The 13,371-nt window shown below is 37.0% G+C and overlaps 1 protein-coding gene across 5 annotated transcripts in view; it reads right to left on the bottom strand.

Annotated features, from left to right (window-relative positions):
• The window catches only part of LOC121371458 (cysteine-rich, acidic integral membrane protein-like), a 57,960-nt gene extending 47,497 nt beyond the window's left edge, over nucleotides 1–10,463 (bottom strand). For all 5 annotated transcript variants that reach the window (XM_041497354.1, XM_041497357.1, XM_041497356.1 and 2 more), the window contains exons 1-2: nucleotides 10,322–10,463; nucleotides 9,910–9,996 (exon numbers count right to left, since the gene is read on the bottom strand). In XM_041497354.1, the coding sequence (XP_041353288.1) occupies nucleotides 9,910–9,996; nucleotides 10,322–10,376 (142 nt within the window). In that variant the 5' untranslated portion in view covers nucleotides 10,377–10,463. The remainder of the gene's footprint in view (nucleotides 1–9,909; nucleotides 9,997–10,321) is intronic.
• Between the last annotated feature and the right edge of the window lie 2,908 nt (nucleotides 10,464–13,371).

Below are 13,371 nucleotides of genomic sequence, written 5' to 3'. Positions count from 1 at the left end.
TGTCGTTTTAGTAATGAAACAAAAATAAATATGTGAAAGTTGGATGATAATTCCAGATATCACAAATATTTAAAACCTCCAACTACAGTAGGCTATAAATAAAATATAGTTAGAAATATTGGTGGCTGCCAATGGTTTTGATAGTCCATTATGAAAATCAGCATGGCCGATGGATTTCAAATTCCCACACCTGGTGACTTGAAGACCTAGCATACAGGATTTACCCCCAACACTGATGTTCAGGACATAAAGTCATTACTTCATACAGGTACAGTCATGTTGATTTTTCCTTCCTTTGACACTTTATTTTTCAATAGTAATATTTCTTTGATGTGCCTGTTAACGTCTTTATAATTTAGGGGTCAGTCAAGTACGTGTTTCAGTGGAATTCTTAAAAGGAGTTGAGGTACTCTGAATATCCATGTTGTCTCTACATATATAGCTGAGCACACACACCCAACTGACAGTAAATATCTACAGGAGTATTATTTTTTAAAACGTTTTGTTTTGTTTAACATGACATATTGCATTTGTACAAAACTGTATACAATATATATGACTTATGAGGTGTACATTATATTAGGTTGCACTGTAGAAACAAGCGTTTTAGTGAAGTTGTTAGTTTATGTCAGAATACACCAGATCCTGGTTGTCATAAAAGCACATAGTTGGACACTTTTTGAAAAAATGTATGTTATCAGTATAGGTAGTACTAAACCAAATAACTTCCGGCTGGGTCAAAGTTGATAGAGAAGTTAAAACCACAAGTCCTGTAAGTTGTGCAAACAATGTTTAATAATATTGACTTGTGGATATTTGTATATAATTATTGTTTTATATTAATGCATTGATTTTATTTGTTTTCATGTACTTAATGGTTTTATTTCCACAAACAGGTAACGAATTACAACAGATTGTGTACCTTTAATTATTTTATTCTTGTAATACAATAATGCCAACTTGTTTACTATTTTCAGGTATCATGACTTGTTATAAATTGCACAAGCATGTATGACACCTTGCACAACTTAGTAACAATAGCACTATCATCCTGGTCGGGGTACAGTGTAAACTGATGTGGTTTTAGTGTTCTTGTCTGATGTGATAGCTTACTACAGTTCACTGTGTCCTTAAATACTGGTGTACGTCTGGTATTGTGGTCCACATCATATTTTGCCCTTCTAGAGTTAACATTTCATATTGATTCATTTATTGAAGATATTCCTAGAGACGATTTAAGGTTAGTTATAGTGTTTATTTATTATTAGGTTACTCTATAATAACATCTACTTTAATGTAAATGTAACTGACTAAATAATGCTTTATAACAAGTAATTATTATATCTTTCTGTATAATTTTATAAACTGTACAGTGTAATATTAATTCTTGTTAATTCAGTAATTTGATTAACCTAAATCTAAATATGTGATAAACATAATTTAGTATGAATGCAATGTGTATGTGTGTGGTGATGAACACTTTAGAGATTGTTGTATTTTATTATATATTTTATGAAACATAACGTGTCTGCGTGGTTATTTATTATTGTAATTCTTTTATGCAAATACGTCAATCCTTTTAAGTGTGACCAGTTCCATTTGCCCTGGTGTCACATACTTGGTATGTAATATATTTGTATATGTATTTTTATAATATAATTCTTATTTCAGGACATGTATGTATTTCACATGATTGAGAATATCTTGTGTATTGTAATTTCTTATAATGGAGACATATGTTAAATCATTTATTTGGACATGTGAGTGATAATGTATATTATGTATGTATTATAACTATGTCTGTTATAATCATAAGACATATTGTGTATTATGGCAATTTATGCATTAATTACTTTTGTATGTCATGTCATGTTATGTTAAATACTATAATTTAAATGATGGAATATTATGTATTGTGTATCCTGAGATTTATATATGCATAATGAATGTATTGTTATATTGTATTTTAATTATATTGATACAGGGTGAAAAAATGGAAATTACTATCAGCCGTTAAAGAGCCATTTGACCCAGATAAATGCAGTTATTATCATTTATTCCAAAAGGATGATGCTACTACTAGAAGTTAAAACCACAAGTCCTGTGATTTGGGCAAACAATGTATGCAATTTTATTTCATCTAGTACCACTATGCCAAGTAGCCTTGTGCTTAAAACATGTATGGGGTACATGTAAAAAAATAAAAGTACTCAAATTTTGTGCGGAACTAGGTTAGTCATACACGCTAACCGTTATCTTGGAAATAAGCAGCTTAACCCCCATTTTTTTTTCTGATTCACTTTAAGGGAGATGAGTGGTTGTATTTATATCCATGGTGTTTATGTCAACTGATACGCTGCAGGTAGTAGTTTTAGCCACATATGTTACTATTGTCGTCTATGGGATTTGATTTGGTAGTATACACCCTGTAACGTGTTATCAATATATATTAATGAATTCATATCTTTTGAAACATTTACTTCTATAAACACCAAAAATAAGTAGGATAAATCGACATTGATTCTGTTTACTGCATAGTAGCACTCCAAAAGCAGGTTGGTCATAGCGCGTTTAGCATGATTACCCGATGGATTGGTTTGGAGCAATCTTCATGTTTTGTGACACAAGTGTTACATGTCTAACATTCCAATCGGTTTAGTAAAATTACTGGTAACTTTGAGAATAAGTTATCATGTTTTATTGGGGGGTTTTGCACACGTATGTTTGTACTTTTGTCGGCCACAACTTGTAGGCCCATGCCATGTGACATGGTGAACGTTACGCCGCCATCTTGCGTGAAAACTACTAACTGTAGTACTATTGTCTGTCTCTACAATTGACTCTGTCAGTGCAATCGTGGGTACAGGTAAGGGCAAATCGGCAAAAACGTCATTGGTTTCACGTTTGGCTAAATCTTCTAGCGACGTTTCCAGTGACACTAGCACCAGTACTCTGACTGTAAGAGAACTAGACGGACATTTGGAAGGTTATACGCTCTCATTACAATCAAAGACCAAGCTATGTAATTTTTGCGCAATCGCTACCCACCAAAGAGTACTCGAAGATTTCAGCTCTAATACCACGACTTTCCGAACTGATTCACGATGAGAACAGACGTGTCGCCTTGTACTCTCGAGTTGCCCCCCCCCCCCCCCCACCTGGGGGGACTCTTATGCAGTTATGGAAAACTTTTGGAGTATCGCGTCTCGTACACTGGGTCACGGGCTTCCGTGACTTTGGTGTACGGTGACGCGGTCGTACCGACGAAGAAGAGGAGATGGAGGAAGAGGAAAAGCGCGCCAGGAACGGCACGGGGGGACCAAAGCTGGCGGCTCAACCGCCAGCGGCGGTCCCTTCTGCGACGCCGCCCCCAGCCCAGCCTGAATTGACGAGACCAGCCCTGCGGGAACCGTCGACCACCGAGAGGGACCGACTCAACACCGCGGTGTGTGAGACACCCCACGACGACCCTCCATCGCCGACCGTCACGTGGCCCAGGCAGAACTGGCCGGTATCGCCGGTACAGCCAGTCGCCACGCCACAGGCTCGATCAGCCGCCGTTGGCAAGAGGAAGGCAACATCACCGACCAACCAGCCAGCCAAGACTGAGAGACCAGCTCCGGTAGTCGCCCCCCCCCCCCCCCCGAAGACTCCGAGTGGACCGTCGCAGTGAGCGGACTGAAGAAACACCTTCATCAGTACATGCAGGGGGACACGACAGACCCGACCAAGCTCCGTGGCAGTTACCTCAACGCGGACTGGAGACCCCTGGAGGACGGCAGCGAGTACGAACTTCACAGCAAGATGTTCGGTACTCACCACACCGTAGTCGTGGCGCACCGGAGGGAGCAGACCTATAGACAGGCCATACTTTCGAACAAGTTGGACAACCGGAATCTACATAAGATGATCCGAGCGGTCTGCGGCCCCGACTACGGTACGGTAGTCAGTACCCTGTTACGACTACAACATCTGCTGCCGAACCTCCGGGACACTCCAGCCTCACCGACGTAACAACCTAACGGCCTTAACGAGGCCACTCACGTGGACGTATAGATTGGACTTTAAAAACTTTTAGACCTTCGTTCAAAAATTCATGTCGAAATTACTTCTTTCTGTTTTTTTATAATATTATTAAATAGTCCGATCCTCTCTTCTTTCTCTTATTTATTTTTGGACTGTCCTTCCAAAATGCTCCAAATTATATAAATATTCGACCGAGCAGTCAATTCTTTTTTTTTTTGGCTTGTAACTTTTTTCTTTCTAATTTTAATCCTACTAATTTCTTTTACTAATTGTTATTTTCAAAATCGGCTATTGGACGTTTCTGACACTGTGTTTTACCCCCCCCTACGACCCCCCTCCCCAAATCAGTTGCGTTATGGTTATCTATCTAATTTCATTTTGACTGCCCAATCTAATCTAGCGACCAAATTTAATGAGTAGAATTTTCTTTATTAATTATATTAATTAGAGATGCGCATCAAAATTTTAAAGGCCCACTATTTAATTTTTGGATGTAAATTTCAAAATTGTCCCCTTAATTTTGTTCTGTCCCTGAGCAAGTCACTGGCTATCCAGAGACAGGCCCCGGGACGGACATGCTCGAAACTCTAGTGGTATATGAGCATGTTAAAAGTATTCGCACTCGCACTCTAATACCACAACAATCCTATGTTTGACGTCAAATACCTTTACATCGATCATTTTCGAGTTCCTTTATTTAAAAAAAATCCACATATTAATCACTAATACACACACTACAGAAAGAAACCCAACAGCATTCATATGCAACTAAGCTTCGGCAAACTTCGGACAGCAGAATTCTACGGTTGCTGACCTATATCGTGACGTAGCGTCATATGATAGCCCACTCGGTGATTCCGTCTTCCAGGATCCGTCACATCATCTTCATAAATCAAGGCTAATATTCGTTCCTCGTATTCAGCCTTGATACATGTCGTCAAGAAATCGTGCCACAAAATGCTTAAATTTCATTGGATGCGTTGAGATCTGATTGCAACGAATCGCAACGCTCCTTATAGATTCCCTTGTTATTGTAAACAAAGATGGCAGCGTTCAAGATTGTCACATGTTACCGATGCTGTGATTGGTCAGCGATGTCATCGTGTAAGGGACATAATCGGTGTTACAAATTTTCTTCCAATAGAGGGCGCTAGTAGTGGATATCAGTAATCTTGACTACATGTATCAAGGCTGAATACGAGGAACGAATATTAGCCTTGATTTATGAAGATGCCATCACATACAATAATATAACAAGTTTGTTTTGTTTAACAAAACCACCAGAGCACACTGATTCATTAATCATAGGCTATTGGATGTGAAATAATTGGTAATTTTAACATGATCGCCCACTCATTGATTCTGTCTTGCAGAGGCCGTCTCATACGATAATAAGACTAGTGTTCGACAATCACTAAAAAAAAGTTTGTTTTGTTTAACGACACCACAAAGATTTCCGCGTTAATACCACAACAATCCTATGTTTGACGTCAAATATATTTATATCGATCATTTTCGAGTTTCTTAATAAAGATAATAATCATTAAAGGGACATACCCTAGTTTTTAAACACTAATGCATATTTTTTACTATTAGAGCCATTTTTGATAACTGAAATCATACTTTACTTAGATTTTATTGTTTAGATAATCCATTTCCGTATATTCGAAGTGTTTTTGGTCATCCTGGTGTTTTTAATATCACAAAATGCATTTCTCATATTTTTAAAAACGCACGTTCGTCTGAGCAGTAACAGTTATGGAGTCGAGTTTTAGTCTGTTTTTAGAGGGTATTTCACCATTTCAAAGTCACAGACTGATCTTTCACTCAATTGTAACTTTATCCAAATGTGTTACAGGTTTGTAGATTAACTAAATTTAGTGTGCATTTTCATGGGCTGAAACTAGGGTTTGTCCCTTTAATACACACACTACAGAAAGAAACCGACAGCACCCACATTGAGCTAAGCTTCGGCAAACTCCGGACAGCAGAATTCTAAGGCTGTGACAACATGTCAGATATGACGAATTTCCCAGATTATTTCAAAGAAATTGCTCAGGATTTGTGAGGTCAGTTGTCAAAATTAGTACAAGACATTGTGCGTGAGAAAATGCCAGAAGAGAAACTAAAGGCCACGTCTGATGAATATCCCTGACCGAAGAATGTAGAATTCCTTCAAGTGCCCAAAGTCAATCCTGAAATTTGGAGTAAACTAAAACCAGCTACTAGATCCAGGGATATTAAACTTCAAAAGACCCAGGGTAAACTTCTAAAGGGTTTTATCAAAGGAAATAATATTACTGGTGAAAACTGTTTACATTGTTTCCAGGAATCGAGTTTCAGATGCACTGTTATTTTGGGTCCGAATAAACATTTAGTGGGTTTTGTTTTGTTTGTTTGTTTGTTGTTTTTGAGTGGGTGGGGGGTTTCTGTTGTTGTTGTTGCTTATATTGGATATAATATTCAACTACATATACAACTTTACTACACATATGGTTAAAAATATATTGGTTCATATCAAAGTGTTATGTCTCACTAGATCATCAAGTGGGACGTAACACCTCGACGTCATCGTTTGCTGCATTACAGTCTTACCGAAAGGACAACCAAACGGGATCAGTTATATAAATTAAAGTAGATTATGGGTTGTAAATAAGATATATAACTCGCTGCCCTTTCGTTTATTGTTTATGTCCCTCGTGTAATAATTTTCATTGACATGAAAATTATTTCACTCGGAAGTTCGTTAAATATCTTATAAATATATATTATATTTGTATTTTAAAACACCATTATAATAAACAAACATTCTGCGAGTACTGCTAAAGCAATTCATGTCCCCTACCTGTTCCAAGACACTTTGGTATCTCATGCATCCCTGTGCATGTAACTGTCATAATGGACAATGTCCCCTGCCTGGTCCAAGACACTTTGGTATCTCATGCATCCCTGTGCATGTAACTGTCATAATGGACAATGTCCCCTAAAAGTCACACTTGATCTGTAACTACTGTAAGCTATCCACAATACCGCAGCTCAATATCTTGAGAAATTGCGAAAACAACTTCAGAAACCTGTTGAATAGACGTACAGACGGATGGACAAATCGATGGACGGAGAAAATACCTATAGTCCCCTCGGTTTCGACTGGTAGCGAACTGAATATGTAATGTACACACACACGCAGAGACACAGACAGATATATATATGTTATATAAAGAAAAAGTCAGAAGCCTCCTTTAAAAGTCATATATCCCTCTTTAATTAAAATTTTCGCCTATTCAGGCTTCATCGGGGAAATTTTAAAACTAAACTAAAAGAAGTCAAACCATCCTGCATGAAAACATGGATTGAATATACATATATATATACATATATATATATATATATATATATATATATATATATATATATATATAATGTGTGTGTGTGTATGTGTGTGTGGAGATACATATATACATACATACACACGCACACATATATGTGTGTGTGTGTGTGTGTATGATCCAACTTGAAGCCCTCCTATTTACAATATATTTTAACGATATTAGCGGCCGTAACTATTAAAAATATAGACATTCAAAACAAAGTAAATACATAAAAAAACAAAATAAAAAATATATTTCTCAAATTACTGTGTTGGTTTAACGTATTTCTGAATATAATGAAAAATGTGTTAGTAGCGTCGTGATATAATGAGCCTCTACCATTTAGTACTAAATCCAGATTAACTTGTCCAAAAACATTTAAAGAATCTAAAAGAAGTTGTCTTTGCTGGTTAAACAGCCTATATTCAAAGAAATAATAACAATTGCAAGGAAAGACAAGACAAATTGTTTTACAAGTCTACAGTGGTATGAATGAATGAATGAATATTTAACGACACGCCGGTGTAAACGAAATACAAGTCTGTAGGAACAGTTGTCTGCCCGGACTTAATCTCCTAGGAATGCATGTCCTAGGTCTAATATACATAGGAATGCAAGTCCTAGGTCTTACGTTCCTTAGGAATACTTGTCTGACTGCTAGGATATCAAGTCCGGGCCGGACTTGCATTCCTGGACAATCAAAATTTAAGTCCGGTGGTACACATAAAAATTAAATTATAAATGTAAACAGTTTCCTTTCTGGTTTATTTGATTAACTTAGGATAGTGCCGCCTCTCTTTATTTAAATATTTTCTATTTGTCCCAATAGTTTCCATTGATATCATGTGCAAGAGTATGTACACATTTTGTTGACCTTATTACATGAGCAGAACCAAGGTCTTTATTCATTGCGTGTTATTCCAACTAATAAATGTTTAAACAATTAAAAGGAACTCGGAAAGATTTTCCATAATTTGAAGCATGTATTAGTACTCGCAAATAAGTATAACTTGCCCATATGATATACCAACACAATTATGTGTTAGACGTTATGTACTGGTATTTACTGAAAATGTGCCTGCTTTTTCAATTTTGCTCATTTTCTAAAATTAATTTGGTCTAACATATGACATATCAGACTCTGGACTCTATGATATCTTAGTCCCAACCAACCATACCATAGAAATATCAATGACTAAGAGTGGGTTTTAGCAGCTCAATGGGCCACTACACCGACTAAAACAAAACAGTAACTCCTGAACAATTATCATACTGTCAATAATATGCACACACAAGTTACAAAGATACTTTTAAACAGACTAACTACTCATGACACTTTTACACTTGACAGTTTTGGTTACAATAGGCATTCAGGCGCCCTTTTGGGGAGAAGGGGTGGGTGGGGCAGGTTGATTTTTATTGCCCGAATGAAACGAAAATGTCCGAATCTGGAACACAACGTATATTCATATTCGCATTACTACCAAGGATTCCAAACAAATCAGTCTGCATTTTTACATGGATTACAACTAATATTGTGAGTAGAATGATAGAAATACATGGTGAAGATTTCAGGCCAGCTCATTTTGTCCGAACGCGTTCCTTTTACACCTCCACGAAACCTACATCGTTTATTATGTGTCAAACAAAGGTAAATGCCAAACTATACAAATCTGCATTTAAAGTACTGCTAGCCGTAAAGCGTGTCATAATTTAGTGTATAAAATATTGTTCTTTCGATTTTCCACATAAATGGAATGAAGGTACCTTGTAACCTTCAGGGGCTACAACTTTTTAAAAATATTAAATTATCACAATTTCGAATATCTAATGGCAAGTTATCCCACAGATCAATTGTTGAATGTAAAAATAAAAGTTTTAATAAATATGTTCTTGCAAACGGAATGGATTGTATCGTCTGTGTTCCATGAGTTACAGTGCACGCGTTCAATCCTGGGCGTTATACAGTTTACTCTTTAAAAAATATTATTATTATTATCATCATCATCATCATTACTTTGCCTTTCGGCTTTTGGAAAATGTAGCATAGTACATAATTTATTATTATTATTATTATTATTATTATTATTATTATTATTATTAGTTTGCCTTTTGGCTTTCGGAGAATGTAACAATTAATTTATTAGTAGTGGTAGTAGTATTTTTTTTTAGTATAATGTGTTCCGTGATGCGGACAATGGTAAAGTAGTTATTCATGCTGCTCCAAGTTGAATTTTTATCTAAATTTTCCGCGTCTAGTACAGAACAACCAAACCTTAGATGCATGTTCCAGTACTGGACGTAAACGTATATTTTGCATCAATATTAAATTTGTGTCGTCCTGAGAACACTTGCATTTCATCGTTGTCTTTCATCCGTACAGAAACCATTGTTGTAACTGATTTATATATATTATTACGAATGTGATTTGTCCATTTTGCATTTATTATTGTCCATTTATTATAATGATGATGATGATGATGATGATGATGATAATCAAAATAAACAAAGGTACCTCCAGTACAGTCTGCGTTACTTTCACACGTGCCTTCTTCTTCAGACGAACTGCTGTCGCAATCTACCCGAGAAACCGGACAGCTGCCTATAGTACAGAATAAAATTAATATACTTACAACATTACACACTTTTAATTGAAACCAAATCGTATTAAGTATATTTTACTACTATATCATTTAAAATAAAGATTAATTTAAAATATAAATACTGAAAAAATAACAAGATAGAAAATCAAAATAGGTTAATAAACATCTCTCTAAATGAAGCTAAATATTAATAAAAATATGCTGAAATAAAATTTAATACAAGATTATATAGATTGCAAATTATGTTCCAAATAGTACAAATATAGGATTTTTTCTTACTGTAAACGGAACTATTTTCATTAATGAATTAAAAATATATCATACTTGCTATTGTCTGCAATAACAGAAAAACACACACGCAGACAAATACACGTTTCATGTTGTGTTTTTTATTAGATATAAAAGCCGCCTTTTTTGATAACTGTTTTATATATGCCTGCTACTCGTTTCCCTCGCGTAGAAAGCTGTAAACGTCCGGCCTTAGGGTTGTGATATATGTCTGAGCCATATTATACAATTCTTGACAGGTACGGTGGAGGTAAGACGTCACATTTAATGAGAATTTACGAGATTATTGTGCAAATTTCTGTTATAATTAGGTTTTCTTCTACATTTTTTTCTGACAAAAGTATTTTATGCACAGGGCTATTTTTAAACTAACATACCAAAACAGTCCTGATGTTTCATTCGTGCTGAAGTGTCTTGAACGTTCACTTTACAGCACGCGCCAAGGCCGTGGAAGCCGAGACAGAAGGCATTTCCTCACGTTTGCAAAACACTGAACTGAAATTGAATTGAATTGAATTGAACGAACGAATGTTTAACGACACCCCAGCACGAAAAAATCCCACATCGGATATTGGGTGTTAAACAAAGGTAAATATATGAATCAAGTGATAATTAAATCAGTATAAAAAATGATAAAAAAATACATTAGATAAACATATTATTATCACAGGTAACTTAAACATTTGGAAGAATTGGTTGAAAAAAACTGATTAAATGAAGAGCATTCAGTTCAACAGCTTTGTGCTAATTTCCTGGGTACACATCTCAGCTATCTGGGAAATCTATGCAGACCTATAGGCTTAATTCTTAGTGCTGAGAGAGAGAGAGAGAGAGAGAGAGAGAGAGAGAGAGAGAGAGAGAGAGAGAGAGAGAGAGAGAGAGAGAGAGAGAGAGAGAGAGAGAGAGAGAGAGAGAGAGAGAGAGAGAGAGAGAGAGAGAGAGAGAGAGAGAGAGAGAGAGAGGGGGAGAGAGAGGGTGTGGGTGGGGCAGGCTCTTGTAGTGGACTTGCATATTGCCACTAAGCCGTTAAAACTCATCCTGGGTGATTCCCAGTACTGGAAACTGAACACAGTACCGACAAGCCATAACTCCGAACCACTGAGACCTGGGTTTTAAAACCTTGAATTCCGAATGTAAATTGCGACTTTGACCAATAATCGAGCTTGTGCCTTACACCATATCAATTATTTGCATGGATTCAAGGCCATCCATCCTTTACCCCCAAACACACATCAGCATTTTTCTTTGAAATGCCTATCATGTGGACTCTTTTTCTGTTATAAACTATAGTCGTTGTAGCTCATGATGATGATGATGATGATGATAATGATAATGATAATGATGCGGCTCCTATTGCTTTGCAGTAGAAACGAATCGTTGAACTGCGTGTATTTAACTTATTTATTCAATTAATTAATACACTGAATTAACAAGGACGATTTTTAAGTAAAACCGGTGCAGTAGATCCGACACTTTGCCACCCCAATATATGCTCCACTAGAACGCCAGGAAAAGCGATGTGGCTGAACATGGTAGATGATTTTATAGACCCCCCCCCCACCCCAACCCACCCCACCTCCTACACACAGCGCCTTAGTCAAAACCTATCGTTCCCATGACAACTGGCATGTATGCTAAAGAACGTCTGAGAACATAATCCCATTTAAACATAAAAGGCATTTACTTTTGGTCAAACGGCCTCCTGGATGTATGTATGTAATCAATAAGGACTTTGTAGTCAATGATGTTTCACCCATTTGTCCTTATACCAACAGAGTGTTCTCTGTGCCAAGACGGGTGTCACAACAGAACTGGGTGCAGAGTCCATCATGGACTACCAGTCTGCATCAGTTGTGGTCAGAAATACCCCAAACGATCCTGGTACTTTTTGGGGAAAGTATCTTAGAAACCGTTATCACCTCAGTATGTAATATCACGAAGCTCCGTGCTAATATTGGTGTGCTAAATGGGGCATCATTCAACGAACTAACCTATGGCTTTTGTGGTTGATCAAAATGCTTTGGGTAAAAACAAATTCCAACATGGAAAGTTTGAAACATTCCTTAATGTTTCTTAAAGTCCATAGAACAGATAGTGTGATAACACTAGATCCTATTAACAAGCCTTACCGATTGAATAACACATAATAGGTAAGATAATATTTTGCCTGGAATGGGTGCCTGCACATGTTGGAATACCTGGTAATGAACCTTCAGACAGACTTTTTAAAACAAAAAGGCGCTCACCGAGGAAAATCCCAGCACCTTTGGCCAACGGTATTATTTCAATAACTTTTCCCAGAATTCTCTGGCAGAAGGACTGGGACAACAAGCAATGCTCTCTTAAGACAATGGTTAACACTCCAGGTCCTATCGCCAACAATACAAAATAGCCATTTTCATTAGACTTAACACAGGGGTTTTCTCAAAGGGCTCGACCAGCACCCAGTTGCCCAAACATTATTTATTGGCCTGACCGTTTTCGAACATCTTAAAATCCTTCATTTCTGATTTGGTCCTTCCGTCTTTGCAAGATCTCTTTTAAACCCACCAAAACGTGTTAAGCCCCAGATTGACAACTATGTTCTAGAATCTGTTATATTCTATACAAAATGTACGACTCAATCTTTATCATTACTTTCTGACATCGGCCTCGCTAGTGTCGTGGTTAGGCCATCGGTCTACAGGCTGGTAGGTACTGGGTTCGGATCCCAGTTGAGGCATGAGAATTTTAATCCAGATACCGACTCCAAACCCTGAATGAGTGCTCCACAAGGCTCAATGGGTAAGTGTAAACCACTTGCACCGACCAGTGATCCATAACTGGTTCAACAAAGGCCATAGGTTTGTGCTATTCTGCCTGTGGGAAGCGCAAATAAAAGATTCCTTGCTGCCTGTCGTAAAAGCGTAGCTTATGCGGCGACAGCGGGTTTCCTCTTAAAAACAATGTCAGAATGACCATATGTTTGACGTCCAATAGCCGATGATAAGATAAAAAAATCAATGTGCTCTAGTGGCGTCGTTAAATAACTTTACTTTTTGATTAACTTCTCCCGCCTTTCACTCTCCTCTCGTTTACCCGTCTTG

Source organism: Gigantopelta aegis, chromosome 4 (assembly GCF_016097555.1).
Source record: "Gigantopelta aegis isolate Gae_Host chromosome 4, Gae_host_genome, whole genome shotgun sequence".
Lineage (NCBI taxonomy): Eukaryota > Metazoa > Mollusca > Gastropoda > Neomphalida > Peltospiridae > Gigantopelta > Gigantopelta aegis.
This window is presented reverse-complemented; position numbering and strand designations above follow the sequence as displayed.